This window comes from Gallinula chloropus (assembly GCF_964237585.1).
Source record: "Gallinula chloropus genome assembly, chromosome: 14".
Lineage (NCBI taxonomy): Eukaryota > Metazoa > Chordata > Aves > Gruiformes > Rallidae > Gallinula > Gallinula chloropus.
In genome coordinates, this window is record NC_140099.1 from 7838836 (window position 1) to 7857135 (window position 18300).

General features: G+C 44.4%; 1 protein-coding gene across 1 annotated transcript; it reads left to right on the top strand.

The window, feature by feature from the left end:
• Positions 1-2397: 2397 nt before the first annotated feature.
• Positions 2398-11303, top strand: XRCC3 (X-ray repair cross complementing 3). The gene is made up of 7 exons (XM_084270545.1): positions 2398-2466; positions 2867-2959; positions 3797-4009; positions 7357-7511; positions 8549-8761; positions 10668-10714; positions 11079-11303. Exons 1-7 carry the CDS (start codon positions 2412-2414, stop codon positions 11299-11301), a joined length of 999 nt encoding a protein of 332 aa, XP_084126671.1. The 5' UTR covers positions 2398-2411; the 3' UTR covers positions 11302-11303.
• Positions 11304-18300: the final 6997 nt, after the last annotated feature.

Below are 18300 nucleotides of genomic sequence, written 5' to 3' on the forward strand. Positions count from 1 at the left end.
AATGGAAAGCAGCGATCGGCTAGTTCCCGCCCAGTCACCCCAGACGCCCAATAGGACACCGGCTCCGGAATTCCCAGCCAATCCTGTATCTCTGGGAGCTACGGCTGGCATGTTGTTCCCTCCCGCCTCCCCGCCCTTGGACCACCGGGACGCATGCGCTGCGGGCCCGCTGTTCCCGCAACCCGGAAACGAACCCGCATTCCGCGCCCGAGGAAGCGCAGCGGCCAATCAGCGGCAGGGCCGCGCCGGGGATGGGTTCAGCTGCCCGCAGCCAGGAGGAGAGACGCCAAGTCTAGTGGGGGCAGCGTCCGCCCGAGGGGCCCAGCGCGACCGTGCTACCGCCAGCATTAGCCGGCACCCCCCTTCTCCGCCGCTCTCTGCCCAGCACCGCGGAAGAGCCCGTTACATGAACGAAAAGCGTCCCGCCCACTCCTCAGGCGCTGCCCTGCTATTGGCTGGTTTACCGGAACGGTCTTTGTGGAGTTTTGATTGGCCTGTGACCAGTGACGTCGCAAGCAAGCTGCCCGCGATTGGATACAGCCCTTGACGGCGGCTCTGGCGGGGGGTTCGTAAGGGGATCGCGGTCAGTAGGGCGGCCCTGCGCTCGCGCCCCTGGCCTCGGGGCGGGAGGGGTGTCCGGGAGGGGCTGCCTGGGAAGGCCGGGAGCTGCGAGCCTGGGGTGGTGCGCTGGGCTGGGGCGTTCCCGGCCGCGCTGCTCCCCCCTCAGCCGCCCCTCCCCGCGCTGCCCTCTGACCGACAGCCCGCGGGGGGGCTGCCGCCGCTCGCCTTTCCCCCTGCGGCCGGGCTGCGGTAGGGCCGGGCAGAGGCACACGCCTGTCCTGCCGGTAACGTGCTCCCGGTGATTTCCCGCTCTCCCCAGCGCCCCGGGCCGTGGCGGCAATGGCGTGGCTTCGGGCGGCTGGAGCGCCTAACGCGGCTTCCAGCCCTTCCAGCCGGAGGTCGTCATAACCACGGCTCGTTTCAGTGAGTACCGGCTGCGGTTAGAACGGGCTTTGAACAGAGAGGTCAAAGGAAATAGCTAGAAAATAACTGTTCCTTGTGGGTTAGTCACAGACTCATAGAATCACAGGGGTTGGAAGGGACCTCGAGAGCTCATCGGGTCCAACCCCCCTGCCAAAGCAGCTCCCTAGGACATATCACTCAGATAGGCGTCCAGACAGGTCTTGAATATCTCCAGAGATGGAGACTCCACCACCTCCCTGGGCAGCCTGTCCCAGGGCTCTGTCACCCTCACTGTGTAAAAGTTCTTCTGCATGTTGGTGTGGAACTTCCTGTGCTCCAACTTGCAGCCATTGCCCCTTGTCCTGTCCCCACAGACCACTGAAAAGCGGCTGGCTGATTCCCCCTGCATCCCCTGCTTAAGATAATTATAAACTTTAATTAGGTCACCCCTTAGTCTTCTCTTCTCAAGGCTGAAGAGTCACAGCTTACTCAGCCTTACCTCATAGGGGAGATGCTCCAGGCCCTTAATCATCTTCGTGGCCCTTCTTTGGACTCTCTCCAGGAGATCCCTGTCCTTTTTAAACCAAGGAGCCCAGAACTGGACACAATACTCCAGGTGGGGCCTGACCAGGGCAGAGTAGAGGGGGAGGATCACCTCCTTTGACCTGCTGGCTATACTCCTCCGGATGCACCCCAGGATCCCATTGGCTCTCTTAGCCACCAGGGCTACTTCCTGCGCTCTAACTTGTGGCCATGGATCTATAGTATCAGGGTCCATGGCAACCTCTCCTTCCTGTGTTAAAAGAGGGATGTTCACTAAATCTTGTATCCTCATACAGCTTGTATGTGTGTGCTGCAGTCCCTCATAAGGGTGATGTGAGTAGCAGGCCCCACAGAACTCTGCTGGGCGGCTGCAGTGCTAAATGATTGTGGCTCAGATCAAACTATCAAGCAGCGTCCAATGCTGGTGTAAGTAAAAAGCTGGTTGGAATGTTTTAATGCTGAATTTGCTTTCAGCTAATCAAAATATATTTGCCTCTCGAATGTAGTGATAGACCCAGATCCTTCTCAATGACACAAGTATGAGATCTGTTATCTATTGGAAAATTAAAAGCTTGTGTAGTGTGGCAGGACAGAAATAACTTCCCAACACAGGTGTGGACTTCAGTGCAGAGCAAAGGCACTATGCAGAATTAGAACTAAAAGTACTAAAGTCTTTAACTGCAGAATGATTAGTTGAACCCTTTTAAGTATATCCATGAACAACCACCTGAGAAGACTTCTGCCAGTGTGAGGAATTGTTTGGTTTTTTCTATGATAAGTATATTGTTTTTTAAAAAATATGCCTAAAAACCTTTCACCCTGAATGATGCTTATTTTTTGTTGCATGCATATCTGATAAAAGCCATTTTAATAACAGATAAATCAGCCCAGTGCTGTATCAGGAAATGGACTGGGACCAGTTTGACTTGAACCCTAAAGTAATTGCTGCCCTTAAGAAAGGTAACTTCATTTGCCAACGTCTTGCTAATGGATCTGTCACCATACTGTCTTCCTTCAGATTATTGTTTGTGGGTGTAAGCCTGTAGATGTACAGTAGCGTTTTAGAGCTGTAATTAAGTATTTCATCAGCAAGTTTTTTTGAGTAATTAGAAGTGATGCCTTTTTCCCATGCCCCAGTAATACACTTCCAAACAATTTTATAGCATGTGTTGATATGTTCAAAGTATAATTTGCCTCCTCCTGCTCACAAGAATGCAGTGGAGGTAAATGAGTAGTAGAAAGTGGGAAGACTTTTCTTTTGTGCATAAGACTGTAATCCAGCCAAAAGTATTTATAAAAACTCTTCTAATTTCAGCTGACATAAAATCAATAAAAGAGATTTTAAATCTTTCTGGAGCAGATTTGCAAAGACTGATGAAACTATCCAGTGCAGATATACAGTGCTTACTGAAAACAGTCTCTCTTGTTCTGAGAAGAAATAGTATGCTCACAGGTAATGTAAAAACGTGTTCTTTTTAACCTTTAAAATACTGTCACTGGGAGAAAATAAGGTTTTGGCTCCTCACTGACATAGTAACATGATGCTGAAAATGGAAAAGCAAGTGTTTTTGTTATGCTGCAGTGAGTTATTTAACTACCCTAAGGACAGCTCCTCTCAGGCCTTGAAGGTAGGTAGAAGTGGATGAATGTTGTCATTCAGGGTCAAGTCTCCTTGAAATAGGACGAAATGATTCTCCAATCTGGGAAACTGGACTGGGGGAGAGGGGAAGATTCCCTCTCCCTTTTTGACTAAGGCTAATTAAAAAACTTATAAACCATACAAACTGATTTGATACAAACATCTAATTCCAACCCAAGCCTAATAGCTCTTCCGTTACAAATGCTTCGTGGCAGCTCTCTATTTAGAATATATTTTCTTGTGATTTGCATATATCTCCAGGCCTTGGCCAGATGCCTGGTACACTGTTTCATCATCTGCTATAGCTTTCAATTTTGGTAATTGCTGTGCTTGAACCTTGCTGGCAATGTTTTCCCAGAATGTAGCTTTCTGTAGAAACTGCTTAGAGGCAGAGAAAGGAGAAAAAAAGAGTTTGAGGAGGAAAGGTGTAAACTACCAATTTGTGAACAGGCATTCAGTTAGCAGGGGAAAGGGAGGTGGGGAATACCATGCTAAAACAGAAAACATCTCCCATCAACAAAAAAGCATCCCTTCTAAGATGTAGACCTGATAGACAGCCTATCCTTTGTATTGTTGTGTGTTAGAAAAATACTAAATGAAACTTTTTTTTTTCTATTTTTAAATAACTTTAAAAAATCTAAACCCCTGCAGCACTTCAGCTCTACCAAGATCAAGATCATCTCACCTCTCAACACCAAAAGCTAAGCCTAGGATGTTCAGTACTGGATAACTTACTGAAAGGTGGCATTCCTTTAGTGGGAATCACAGAACTTGCTGGGGAAAGTTCTGCTGGAAAGACTCAGATCGGGTTACAGTTGTGCCTTTGTGTGCAGTATCCTTACAAATACGGTGGATTAGAGTCTGGTAAGTACTGACATGCAAATATCACTTAAATTGCCATTTGGGGGACAATGCTGTCTTTAAGAACATCAGTCTGTTGAAGTAGATGGACATATTGAGTGCAGGTCTTGCCCTTCTGCAGCAGCATTGCTAGTAAGCCAGTTGGTTAGTAATGCATCTTCATATAGAGAAAAGGCTGCTGTGCACATGTGCTGCATCACAATGTAATTTAACACAAAATGACTGTTGGCTGTTGTTTACCTGCTTGCTGCTGTGGCTAAACAAGAGGCATGCAAGCAGTGGATGAAAAGCATTGCAGTCCTAAGTACTTACTGACTCCCTAGGTAACAACCACAGCAGAACACCTTGTCAGATACCCAGGATGTTTGTGGAAAGTTACATGATGTATATTCCCTAGTTGGGGGGTTCAAATCTCAAAGAATATTTACTTTGATAACAACAATTATAGTGATTTACAGAGTAAAACTGATGTAGTTGAACGGAGTTAACATTGGTTTGTGCCTGGGATTTTCCCGAGCTTTTAGTGCTAGAAACTTCTGTTAGGTGGTGATGTTGAAATACATTTCTTCAGACAGTACAGATTTATTGTGTATTTACTTCATTTGACTCAGTGCTGATGTTGTTTACTTTTCTTGGTGCTAGGCGGTGGTTGGCAGCACACAAAGAAATTGGGGCATCCTTTGCCTCAAGGTTATCCTTCTGCCATTCTAAGAATGTCAGTTACAGTCAATTGCATTTTGGGTGAATTTATTTCATGTGCCCATATTCATAAGTACAACTTGCATATAATGTGGCAAATTCACATACACATTAGAATTCTGAATTAGGGGGGAAAACTTTGGCAACAAGCTGGTTTGGTGCCTGACAGATTAAGTTCATAAACGCAAAATTAGTGTTCTTGAGGGTGGGTTTTCTTTAACGAAGTTTTTACTGTTGGGTTATTTTTCTTCTTCTGTTTTTGGGATGGTTTTTGAGCAACAACCAATTTAGCACTTTTTATAAACCTAAATAACTGGGATTAAAGCACTGAGTTTTGATTAAAGAGTTGGTTACTATTTGGTTTTGTGGACCTGTGAGGAAAGATGCTTATCACTGAGGAGGACTGACTCCCTAATAGTATCTCTCAGCTTCTTTATCAAAGGTGATAACTACCCCAACAGCTTCCTAGTAAACTGTAAATAGCATGATAGCATGATGCTGTAGGCTTTTCTGTTTGTGTTGTACTGGTCTCTTCTCTTTGAGATTATGAGGATTCACTTATCTTTAAAGATACGTGATATTGAGTGCTTTTGCCTTGTAATTAGGCATTGGTCTTTAATATTGGGTTGAGTTATTTGGCAATCTCTTCCAGCCCTTGTAACTTTGCTGGGAAGCACCTCTTGTATTTTTGTAGTTGTGCTTGTTTGTGTCTGCAGGTATTGTGTATGACTTCAGTCCTTGTAATTACCAAAGCCAGCATTTGTGCTCACAGTCTAAAATTCAGAATTCCATCCATTCCAATGTTAGGGGAAAAAAAATATGAAAAAGTGTGGAAAATATTCACCATTCCACTACACTTTTTATGTTGTAGTCCAGTGTCACGGTCCACAACCAGCTAGGCAATAATTTGGCAGAGGTTAAACCCCCTTGCTTCTCATCAGACTTGTGTCCCAGACCCTTCAGCAGTTTTGTTGCCCTTCTCTGGACATGCTTCAGGGTCTCAATGTCTTTCTTGTAGTGAGGGGCTCAAAACTGAACACAGTATTCTGGGTGCAGCCTCACCAGGGCCAAGTACAGGGGGATGATCACCTCCCTGGTCCTGCTGGCTGCACTATTCCTGATACAAGCCAGGATGCCATTGGCCACCTTGGCCACCTGGGCACACTGCTGGTTCACGTTCAGCTGAGTGTCCACCAACACCCCCAGATCAGATTCCTCTGTGCAGCTTTCCAGCCACTCTGCCCCAAGCCCATAGTGCTGCCTGGGGTTATGACCAAAGTGCAGGAACTGGCACTTTGCCATGTTGAACTTCATCTCCTTGGCCTCTGCTCATTGATTCAACCTGTCCTGATCCCTCTGGAGAACCTTCCTACCCTCTGGCAGATTGACACTTTACCCCCAACTTGGTGTCTTCTGCAAACTTACAGAGGGTGCTCAGTAGACCTATCCAAATCATCAATAAAGATATTAAAGAGATGAGCCCCAGTACTGTGTAAGATTGTCTTATATATAAGATTCTCAAAATTCAGTACCCTTGTTAAGCAGGTGTCCATCAGCAAAATATCTTCATTGATGAAGCAGCCATTCATTTTTACTTGGCCCAGTCCTGACACCTCTCAGGTTTTGCTATTGGCTGTAGTTTCGGATTTTTATTTTTTATTTTTCCAGTGGAATATATAGAGGGCTTGGAAGTTGCATCTGGAAATGGGCCTCTCCGCTCCCTGGAGACCCAGCAATAGGGATGGACCATTGGGGTGGAAATGTTCAGGATGTCTTGTGTTGCCCAGCACATCAGCTGCCAAGCTCTGTTAGCAGCTTCAGCTGCTTTACTGAGGGGACTTAATCCTTAGCTGTAACCCTGGAAGCGTTGTCTGGTCATTCTACTTAGTTATGCAATAACAGTAACAAGATTTTATAAAGAAAATCCTGTCTGCATTTGTTTTCTTTCCCTGACGTCTCTGAGGTGGATGGTTCAAATTCTTTGCAATGATGCATACTTCTTAACAGGAAACCACACTGAAAATATACAGACATCACTCTGTCATGTGATTGAAGTCTAATGCATTTTATCTAGTATACCATTTTCAGGAAGAGTTAATTGGACTGAGATTGGATGAGTGGTCCCCTATAAACTGTCTTACAAATTGTGGCAATAAGTACACCTCCATATGTAAACACTGAGTGGAATTAATCAAAATACTGGTTGTACTGGTTTTGGCTGGGATAGTTAATTTCCTTTATAGTATAGTGATGTGTGTTGGACTGCTGACTGAAACAGGCAAACTATGAGGTATCGCTCTGTTAGTCTGTGGGATAAATGCTGGTACTCCTAACCACCCGAGTGAGGCTGCCAGGGTGTTCAGGGCTGTGCAAAGTGAGTGTCACCTAGTGGAGAGAACAGAAATCCCTTGTGTCAGCAGGCACCGGGAAAGCACCTGCCAGCCACAGGGAGGTCAGGGGAGCGGGTTGTGGTGGTGGTGGTGGTGCACACCCCAGTGTGCAGTGTGGCTGCGAAACACGACACATGTGTGTCCAGGTACATATGTCTGGCTTTTGAGTGCAGAAAACATTCTTTTCTTTTGGGGCTGTTAAAAACCCTGTGTATAAGAGCCCTGTTGTTACACTAATAGAGGTGGTTTCCTTGATTCTAGGAGCTGTCTACATTTGTACGGAAGATATATTCCCAACTAAGCGCTTGCAGCAACTCATAGGTCAACAACATAAGCTGCGTGCAGATGTTCCAGCAGAAATCATACAGAAGATCAGATTTGGAAACAGTATTTTCGTTGAGCATGCAGCAGACCTGGTAAATACCAGCACAAATTAAAAAATGCATAATTATCACACTATAATCCAGTAACCACAGGGTTATTTTATATAGGGGACCTTTCAAAAGGCTGAAAGGTCTGTAACAAATACTTATTAATACCGATCACAGGACTGTCTATTACTGTGTTTTATTATGAAAGATACTAAAAGATAAAGACTAATATTTTTAGAATGAATCGTGTAGTGCATTTTTGTAAGATAATATTTGTTAAACTGTAGTATACTTTGCTACTAGTTTTCCTGGGAGATCTTCACTGAGGTTGAAGACAGGATATTGATACATATGCAAAAGGTGTTAACACTGGAGTTGTTAAATAGCAAGTGAAGCAGGTGGGAAGAAAGGATACAGAAAATGATTCCTGGAATAGGTAGTGGCAGAGCAGTGCAGCTGTACTACCTCTCTGCCTGGTAAGAACTGGAGGGGGAAAGATACAAACTGCTGTGCTGTGAACCTACACAGAATTGTTTAGGCTGGAAAAGACCTTTAAGATCATTGAGTCCAACCACTGATCTAGCACTGCCAAGGTGCACTGCCCAGAGCTAAGCCATGTCCCTCAGCTCCTCATGTTTATGACTCTCAATCAGTGTGGATTTGATGTAGCAGCTATGTAATTTAGTGTTGGTGTGTCATTAGTGGAGCAACAGCATAGCCTCTAACTCCTGTTTGCATATTTAATGCTAGTCTCAGGTCCTCAGTGGCTCAATGAGAGCCATTCCTGCACAACAGGAATGGTTTAGTACTGTTGTATTGCCTTCTGGAGAGTTTGAAATGTCAGTGCATAACTGATTTAAGGCAGAGCTGCAGATACCTGGGCGTTGCTGTTTGCTCTCTTCATTTTTTTTTCCTTAAGGTAAAACCACAAGACACTTGTGAAAAATGGTTACTAGTGAGACACGCTCCCTTTATGCTGAGAAACTCCATCAGCTTGTGCTTCAGCAACATCTGTAGTTACTGTCTTGATTTTACAAGTAGAGTTATTTGAAGTGTTGTAACGCTGGCTGTCTTTTTGGCAGGATACCTTCCAGAACTGCATTACCAAAAGGGTTTCCCTCCTGCTCAGCAGGGGGATGGTGCGGCTGGTGGTCATCGACTCCATTGCCGCTTTGTTCCGCTGCGAGTTTGGGGTTTCAGACTCTGTTGTGAAGGCTCGCTATTTGCAGACATTTGGAGCACAGCTTCACAGCTTAAGCACTAGATTCAGGACTCCAATTATGTGCATTAATCAGGTATGACATCAAAATAGCTTCTCACTTTAGAGGGACTTTACAGGCATTTAATAAATGGCTGGGGCAGGGAGGAAATCTCTGTGAGCAGGTCTCGATACTGCAGTTAACACTGTCAGCTCAGTATTTAATGACTTGGAAACTGAAGTTTTCTTGAACTGGTTTACTTTAAGTTAGTAAATTTAACATTGTATTCTTAAACTTTAAGAAGTTAAATGTTATGAAAGGTTGTCCATCAAAGCTAACAGAAATAGATGTGGATAGCAGCCACACAGAGCATCAGCCTGAAATGATGGAGTTTGTTAAGAAAGAACACTAGCTTCAAATGCCATCGCAGCAGGCTTGCTCTGGGAACTCTGCAGGCACAGTTATATTCCACATGTACAGGAGACAGTGAAACACCAGCAGCTGCTGCCTTCTTGTGAAGCTCAGCGGTTTTGTGCAACTGCTGAGATGATGAACATTAGGATGAATGTGAGCTGACTCAAGCGGAACCGGAACAGGGCACAGTGATACCAGTCAAAAGAACATTCTTTAGAGAAAAATGGCTAAGGCATGACGTCCATCCTCCAGAAGCAGCATGCTGCTGCTCTTGGACTAATTGCAAATTGAAGGAGAATATGAATGCTGGAGAAAGAGCATCCACACCTGGAATGTGGCCTGAGAAACAGGTAAGTAAATGTGGAAGCAGGCCGCTGTGGGGAAGCTTCCTTTCTGGAATGCCCTTCCATCAAATGAATAAGTACTCATCGCTGAGATTTCCTTCTCACAGCAGAAGAAAAGAGGTCTGAAGAAAAGTCAAACTTGAGGAGTCACACGCAAGAAGAATTTTGGATCAGGAAGAAAGAGGTCCTAGCAACATCAGCTGTTACTTATGTGATTAGTTTCTGTTTCCTAAGAGGAATTGTGGACCTACAGAATGGGCACTGTGTAAAACCTTACACTTACTACCATAACTGGAAGGGAGTGTGTAGGAATTAATACGCAGCAGTGGTTTGGACAGCTTTCAGGTGTGCACAGTGTCTTTCTTTTCAGTGTGATTGCCATTAAGATTCTGTAGGATTTAAACTTCAGCCTGGAGTCACTTGTCTAGCAGGTAACAGATCTGATTTAAGGATAACACAAGTCTAGGTGTATCCAGTATGTACTTTGAAAGACTTCAGTGTGAGGAGGGAAAAGAGTTATTTAAGGCAGCTTCTTAGATTGACTTTCCCATGATAGGAGTTTTACAGTGGTGCTGGCTCACAATAGACGAGGTCACTGCCTGATGCTGAAGGACAACGGTCTGGCCACTTTCTAACAAAGGGGCCTTCAAGACTGTTCTAACAGAAGGTCACTCATTACATCAAGTCTGTGGTTACAAAAATAAACTATGACTATAATAACATTGAGGAAAATGATGGCTGTAATCCATTCTGTATGCTGTAGCCAGGGAAGTACCTGTAACTTAATCTGCTGCACTCCGCAAAGAACTTGCGGGAAGAATCGTGACATCAAAAGACAGTACAGGGAGCCAAGAGGTGTGGATTTTTCTAAGTTGTATTCAAAGGCAGACTGCCCTGTTAAACAGGCCTTCAAAGGGAGTGAAATGATTGAGAACAGGGCTCCTTTGGGAGAGTCCAGCTTCAGTTCCTGTTACCTACAGATACACCATCAAACAATTTTCTGTGGCTTTTGCTTGTGGTTTGTTTTGGGCTTTTTAAACAAATTAAGCACCACTCATGTAAACTGTAGCTAGCTAAATAAGCTGAGATAATACGCCTTTTCAGTTTGCCTTCAAAGATGAAGGGTTCCTAACTCTGCTTAATATGTAATCCAGTAACATGGATTTTCTTGGGATTTGTTCCCCTTCCCAGCCCAACAAATGGATAAGTACAGGTCAACTCCAAATGTTGTTTCTCTGCTTTAGGTGACCGATGCAGTGAGCGAGTCAGAAGCTGCTCAGTGCAGTTGTGGGTAAGTCATGCACAGCAGAAACGTAACGGTGTCACACAGAGCAGCATTTAACCCCTGCATGTTCTAATCACTCTGATAGAAACTGCCAGAGCCCATTAAGGGTAGCAGTGAGGTTACCCAGTGAGGCTCTGTTTGCTGGAGATCTGCAATAGCCAATGTGCTGTAAAGTGGAAGAAGCTGCCACATAACTCACATGGTAATCCCTAGTCAGCAAATTGGTGGCAGGAATGGGGGGTCTCTGGAGTTAATGGCTGGTGTACATGCTTACACAGGAGTGTTTTTACATCTCCTCTTGTCTCTGACATAGCTGAGTGTATTTTATGCCTACTTGTACATGCAGAAATCTGTAATGCTTTCCTTATAGTGTAGTGGATAACAGAGTCTGTCCAGCACTTGGAATAACCTGGGCAAATCAACTGCTGATGAGATTGATGGTCAGACGAGTATCACCACCTCAACAGGCAGCTGGAGAGGCCTCAAACCACCCTGGAAGCATAAGAACTTTAAGAGTTGGTTTTGCTCCTCATCTCCCTCCATCCTCTTGCTACTACACAGTAAAATTGGAAGGTGTAAAAGGAATAAAATAAATCCTTTGCATAGTAAAAGTGTATTGAAACTAATTTTATTCAAGAAGAAATGGTGACAAGACATCCAGCCTTCTTGAGATAGCTAAAGAAGGGCTTTTTATACATCAGCTCTCCTTGTAAGAGGAGATTGCTGAAGGAGAGTAAAGCTGGGTGGAGCCTGCACAATGAAGCATGATGGGGCAGTCCCTGGGTGATGCAGATCACATTTCTCATTTTGTTTCAGTAGCAGCACAAACCAGCCTTGACTGCAAGTGCACATACACCCCTTCTGTGCAATCAAATTCAGCCAGTTAATAACAGCTTGCAGGTGACTTTACTCCTTGTGTTGCCATTACATATGATCATCCTTTTACCTGCAGGACCTCAGAAGTAACAGAGCAGTCTTTGCTATGGAGATCCCATGCTTTATAACCTCTTGCAAGCAATATTAGGATTTGAAAAAACAAGCCACAAAACAAAGGTGCTTGACTCAACATCTTATTATAGGAATTACAACTTTACTGCTTTTGCTCTATATGGTCAGATCCAGCTTCATACCTTTGTTTGAAACAGCTGCTCTTCCAGCTTTCCTTCTCTCTCAGCAGAAGCCTCCCCTTGCACTGTGTGCCCGTCTCCAACACTGTGTAACTGGGTGGGCCAGGGCTTTGTTGTGTTCTGATACGCTGCCTGGCTCTGTGACTCTTGGTCTGCTGCTGGCATGCTGCCTCCACTACCTCCTGTCCTTGCTGCTGACTTGTGCTTCTGAATGTCACATCTGTCTCTTTCCATCCTTCCACAGAGGTATTGCTCTTCTCAGGGTTCTGCTGTTACAGCTTTACGTGTTCTTCTTTTCCTCTTTGCACTACTAATTTTCTGTTTACCTTTGTCTGCTGCCCTCAGACTCCTGGCTAGGTCATCTGCTTTTTCTAGTCATGACTGAATTCAGTGTGGAGGAAAGCTAGATGAAGTTAGTCAGGCACATGTTCCAAAGGCCATGGACTTTATTTGCCACATCACATACATGGTAAGCCTTCAGCTTTCCCCATTTTTCTACCTGGTTGCCCACCAAGAAGTCTACCAGCATCTTAGGTTTTTCCTGTGTAGTTACATTGCCCAGTTCTGTCTTCTGGCAAATGAGCAGCTTTTGTTCTCCATAGTCTAAACAGTAAAATCTCTTCCCCAAGTACCTGACTGCCTTGTTAGAAGGTGAGTCCAGGCACATTCCTTCCCTGCTCTGCAGGCACATTCTATGCATAGTATCTCTGAGTAGCTCTGTCCAGCTGCCTCAGTGTACAGCTAGACCTCTCTGACAAAAGATGTCTCAGAGGACAGCCAAGTGATGCAAGGAAAAGATACCTTCAGTCATTGAAGGGGACCTTGTGCAGATAGCTAACAAGTCGTCTCTAAATCCCTGTTCTTAAAGTCTTACTTCTCGGTGTCTGAAAGCAAGCGTGCTCCAGTACTTTAATACAGCAGAGCCCTGAAGCCTAGAAGCCTTTATGTACTCAGTCCCAGGAACAAGGGAAGAGCAGCTACCTCACTCTTCACATCCTTCTGTCCCATACCTCCTTCCTAACACTTTTAATGAAGATAAACTAACACAGCATCGGTACCACTCACACTGCTCCCTTCCACTGCTGGCCTGTTTATCTGGGGCAGGAACTTTAGCCAAGCTCTTGAACATCCTATTGTACTACTTTGATTTTAGAAAAGCCAGACAGTAATGGGAGTCAGTCAACTCCTCCCCAGACATTCACTTAAACAAGAGCCTCATCCAAGGCCAGGAGCTTGCCCCACTCCAAACAACGTTCAGAACAGTCCAACACATGTCTTAAGGCTCAGTTTTGTAAGATTTTGATCACTTTTCTTACAAGATGACTGCTTGTAGGCATGAGACATAAGAGTTAGTCCCAGTTTATTTGGTGAAAAAAACTTCTACCAATAAACTTAAGGCATGTCTTACCTGAGCCAAGTCCTCCTGTCATTGCCCAGCTGGGCTCTTAATTTAACTCTCCAGCTGGAGGCTTAAATCAGAGTCAGCCTGTTACAGTGTGGTTCAGGGCTCATCATCACACGCCAGCCTGGAACCTCCAGACTGCAGCCAGCCTCATGTTGATCAAGAACAGCCCAGTGACTCTCAGCGCTCTGGTGTTCATCTGCAGGTTCTGCTCCTTCCGTTCCGTACGTCCACGGTCAGAGATGCAGAGTGGCCTTCAGCTGGCGTTAGTACAGCTTTGGGGGTGCAAACCCCAACGAAGCACCTGCCCTCTTGGAAGCCTTGTGTCGGAAGGGAGGAAACATGCTTATGATTTAATAAATGCAATTTAAGAATCTTCCCTTTATACAGCTTTATTCATCTTTGGATTTCACAACTGAGATTTGTTTCTATACAGGGAAAAAAAGTGGAATTCTTTTACAAAGAAGATTTACATTCTAGAATGTACTAAGTGTATCATCTTTAGCCTGTAGGACTACATTTAAGTGTCTTTCTACACTTTGAAGAGAAACTTTAAATGACACTTGAGAAACTTTTGAACAGTTTCAAACGAATCTACAGATCTGTGATGTATTTAGAGGCCTTTTCCAGCAGAAAGAGCATATGGGGGTCTGGAAACACCAAATTCATTTGTGTTTGGTAAAGGATGTGCACAACTGACCTGGCAACACAGGTGCAGTAACACCTATACTCATTAACCTCATTACAAGTTTCTTGGTGAAATCATAGTGAATTACTGCTGTTTGTTACAAGTAACATTTGTGGACCTTTATTTTCAACAAAGTTTTAAGGGTTAAGACAGGTGAACTCAAAATGGGATTTTGTCCATAGCTGTACCAAGCAGTAACCAGCTTAGCATATTTTTAAATCCAACCTGAACTCCAGTTATTGGGGGGTGTCCTCAAGGATACAGCAGCATGACAAATGGTTCTCTGGTTTTGCTGTTGGGTTTTGGGTTTTTTTTTTTAAATCAGGTTCTAGAAATCAGAATAATCCATTCCCAAATGCATAGAACTCACCCGGCTTAATTATACTGTAACCTGCCACCACCACTGTATCATGCTTCTACTATGTCCTTTAAAGGCTTGGTAACTTTCCCTGCTTGAATTGTGACTTCAGTAGAAATGCAGGGAGCCTAAGGATTGGTCTGGCTCTGAAAACTACTTTGCTATGCATGTTCCACACTATATATGATCTTTAGTCTTGTGTGTGCCAGCACAACCGTCAGAGCAGCTTTGAGCACTTCCATGTAGCTGGAGCACTAAATGAACCTCCAGCTCTAGTTCTCTATAAATATTTCTTATTTAAAAGCAGCTGCAAGTATAGAACAGCTCTGCAACTTGACTGTGAGCACGAGCCTCTGACCTCTGTCAGGCAGGGGCACTGGGCTTTGTTTCTTGATTTTGTTTTTTAATTAAAAGAACACCCCAAACTACTGACCTTAACAATTCAGTGTACTGAAACTACTGTGAATGGTTTAGGAGAGCAAAGACCAAATGTAGATGTTTGAGACTTCCCTCAATTCTAAACTATTTTTAACAAAAAGCAGCCAGTGTTCATACCAACACTTCTCTAAGTCTGTGACAACGACACTGTAAACTCCGGAGCGTCGCCTCATTCAACGTTTATTCTCTAGGTACAGGCTGACATGACCAGAAACACATTTCTCTTAGCAGCTTTCAGACAAAACAAATCACCTGCAGAACAAAAACTAAATTCACTTGAACTCATCAGGTATTGTAAACACACTTGCCATGAAGCACTGCACACCCCTTTTACTATTTACAACAGAACCACACCCTATGCAAAGTTACCGGATTCAAAGGGTACAATTCGAGCACAAATGCTTCTCAGGCTTAAAACCATTTTCATTTCCTACCCCTCAGGAGGGCTTGGGAGGTGCTGTTGGTTTTCAGAAAGGTACAAACTCTGGAAAATGTGTCCAATTGTGTTTCTGTTTAAGCGCTGTGCTCTCTCACTGCAGTCCTACAGGCACAAATATCACAGCAATGGTTTGGTTACTGCTCTGAGAGGAGCACATCAGGAAACAGTTACAGTAATGCCTGGCAAGACCCAGGCTCAGGACCCAGTCTCACCAGCACTACTGATGGCTGCCATGCAGACGGGAGGGTGACAGGCGCCTTTCTGCCCGTAACAGTTCAATGTACAATTTCATCCTACACATGAGCCTCATCAACTGTTACACTCCAGGGAAACCAGCCCCTGCTCAAGGGGAACAGAGGAACTGGATGAACTGGACTAACTGGGAGTCTTCGTTATGTTTCCAGTTAATTTCAGCCTTACAATTCTGGGCAAGGATGAAGGGGCCTGATTAAAACCACACTGATGTCTGTCAGTTTTGAAGGTCTTTTTTAGTTTTCTGTTTCATTACAAGACATGCAGGAGCTCTACAGCCAGGTTTTTATACCTGAGGCAGACTGTTAACTACAACCAGAACAGAGGAAAGTCATAGAAAAATTCTTACATAAAAGCCACGAGAAGCCCAGCTGACATTTTAAGGTATACAGACCATGGCCTGAAAGCAGGAAATCCATGATTCAATCACAAGGAAGACTGACCCTCAGTTGGGTTTTGTACTTTACAAGTTTCTCTCAAACTGCAGACAGCTCACTGGCTCCTAACTGTAAGCACATGGCCATTATTCTTGGGGTGTTAAGAACTACAGAAGTCTTAAAATTTATTTCTTAAAAAAACCACCTTTAAAATATAAGAATTGTTTAATAAGCAGTAGCTCAACATTTTCACCTTCCAACATGATTTAAAATACTATATAAAAGTTTAAAAGACTTAATAGCACAGTACTAGTAATGCCACCAACAGTAAGATCCTAAATGAGAAAGTTCCCTCACTATCACCATCATTATACCACGGTCTTGCTTTTTAAAAACTTAATGTACATTGGTTAAATATTTTATTGCTATTTACACACAAGGTTTTTGGAGGGAGGCTGAAAAATTTTTCCTTCAAAGCTGAATGTGGAAATCACATTCTTCAGTTCCTGTTAATTCCTTATTACCAAAATCAGGTTCTGTGGGGGGTTTTTGGGAAGTCAGACTATAAAAGGTCTCTGAGAGATGGGAGCTCTACAGCACCGCGTGACAAGGTCTCTCGAGCCACTCCCACAGCAGCAGCATCCTGCTGGGGTCCAACAGGCTGACTGCAAGGGGGGTGCAGCAGGAGTTTCTCAGAGGACACCCCAGCAGATGCCCAGCAAGCTGAGGGCTGCAGGTGTTAGGCAGACACAGGTCCCACCCTGAGACACGGGTCCCTGCGCACAGTCAGCTCGGTCTGGCTTTGTGCAGAGAGCCAAAGTCACCGGTGCATACAGCATGTTTTGCTTCAGGGGGAAAAACATATATATATTATGTATATTTTTATATAAAAAGCTCTTAATAAAATGATTAAAACTCCAGAGTCTACGTTATACGAATCTATATTGTTAAGGTAACTGAGCAACAATCTCTTCTTGCTCGAGTTCATTAATGAATTGCACTACTGGGTGCTAAAACTTCTACATATTAGCAGCATCGTATCTCCGCTCCTAAGCTCCTTCTAGCAGGGAGGCCACCGCAGCTTTTCTCAGAGAGATGCGAATTAGGTATCTCTTGGTAAACATTGTTAAGTGCATTACATATACAACTTTTTGCATCGGTCATTGTAACCAGCTTAAAACCAGATGCAAAACCAGTCCAATACTTCTACAAAGTACTAGTTCTGGTGACGCTTCACAGACACTAGAATGTCTTTATTCCCCTACATTTTACCTCCTTCTGCTGGCGCCAATCTTCAGTGAATATTCCAGCCTCTCCCAAAGGTAATTTTGTTTTCCAAGTCACAACTCCGACCACAGATACATTTGTACACACGCTGGTTGGGTTTTTCTTTTACTTTCTCATCCAACTCCACACGAGTAAGAACTTTTACAGAAGATGAACAAAATGACAAGCTTTACAGAAAAGCAGAAGGAACTCCTAGTGCCTGTGAAGTACTCGAACAGACGTACTTCGCTCCAGCAGCAGTCCTGTATACAGACAGCACACCTGTTCGCCCTACACAGACTGAACACGGATGTGTGGTCAAATGAGTTGCTTGCCACTTACGACCATCTAGTGCTTCCGCCGGGGCCCGTTGGGTTCAAGTGGTCCTTCGCACAGCAGCTACTCCACAGTGTAACAGCCCGGCATGCAGCTGCCCGCTTCCGCGGTCATTGGCTACGACGGAGAAAGGCAGGGTTGGGATCAGCGTAAGGAAACGCAGCGCGCCTTCAGCAAGCAGAGAATGGGATTGCGAATTCCAGTGGACAAGCAAGAAAGTCAACCTGAGGCTCGATGCTTCCCTAAGAGCGAGAGCAGCTGCTCTGGAACAGGCGCAGTCCAGAACTTCAGTGTCCGTCAACCAGCCAAGGTAAAGGTCAGACCATTCTCCATTTCTCCTGATCACCATGAGCCATCCTACCCACAGCGGTTATTGTGCCCTAAGGCTCCTACCGACAAGGGTCGAAGGAACGGTCGCAGGTATCGCTATCTGTGCCACCTATACGTAATGTAACCCCAACCGTCTCTTCTGTAACATTGAATAGCTCAGTCTAGTGGTTAAGTAAGCTGTGTGTAAGTGCTGTGTTGCCTGCTCAGGTTTCTAGCATTGCAATAATCCGTGGTGCAAGGGAGAGCCCCACCAATACAGTATGCTCGATTTGCATTCATACAGTAACGCACACAAGTCTATCCCTTCCTCATTCCAGCACTGTACGTATTTACTGCACTGTATGTACTTCACCTGCATTTTCAAACATCTTTGCATTTTGGTATGCTTTAAATAGGTTTGTATTTTTACTTTCCTTTTTTGGCTGCTGTACTACTCGGATCTATTTATGAAATCATCGTAAGTAGCAGGAATGGGAGCAGTGCAATGAGCAATAGATACTCTATCTAGTTTTCCTTTAGCAGAAAATACCCACTAATGCTGTGTTTAACATTGTTCCTATTCAGAAGAGTAAAACCAGC

What these genes read in the sequence shown, in the direction of transcription:
- XRCC3 (XM_084270545.1), top strand. Translation starts at nt 2,412, where the DNA reads ATGGACTGGGACCAGTTTGACTTGAACCCTAAAGTAATTGCTGCCCTT. An exon ending in AAGAAATAGTATGCTCACAG is followed by an intron (nt 2,960 to 3,796) that starts GTAATGTAAAAA and finishes AAACCCCTGCAG; the next exon opens with CACTTCAGCTCTACCAAGAT. An exon ending in ATACGGTGGATTAGAGTCTG is followed by an intron (nt 4,010 to 7,356) that starts GTAAGTACTGAC and finishes CCTTGATTCTAG; the next exon opens with GAGCTGTCTACATTTGTACG.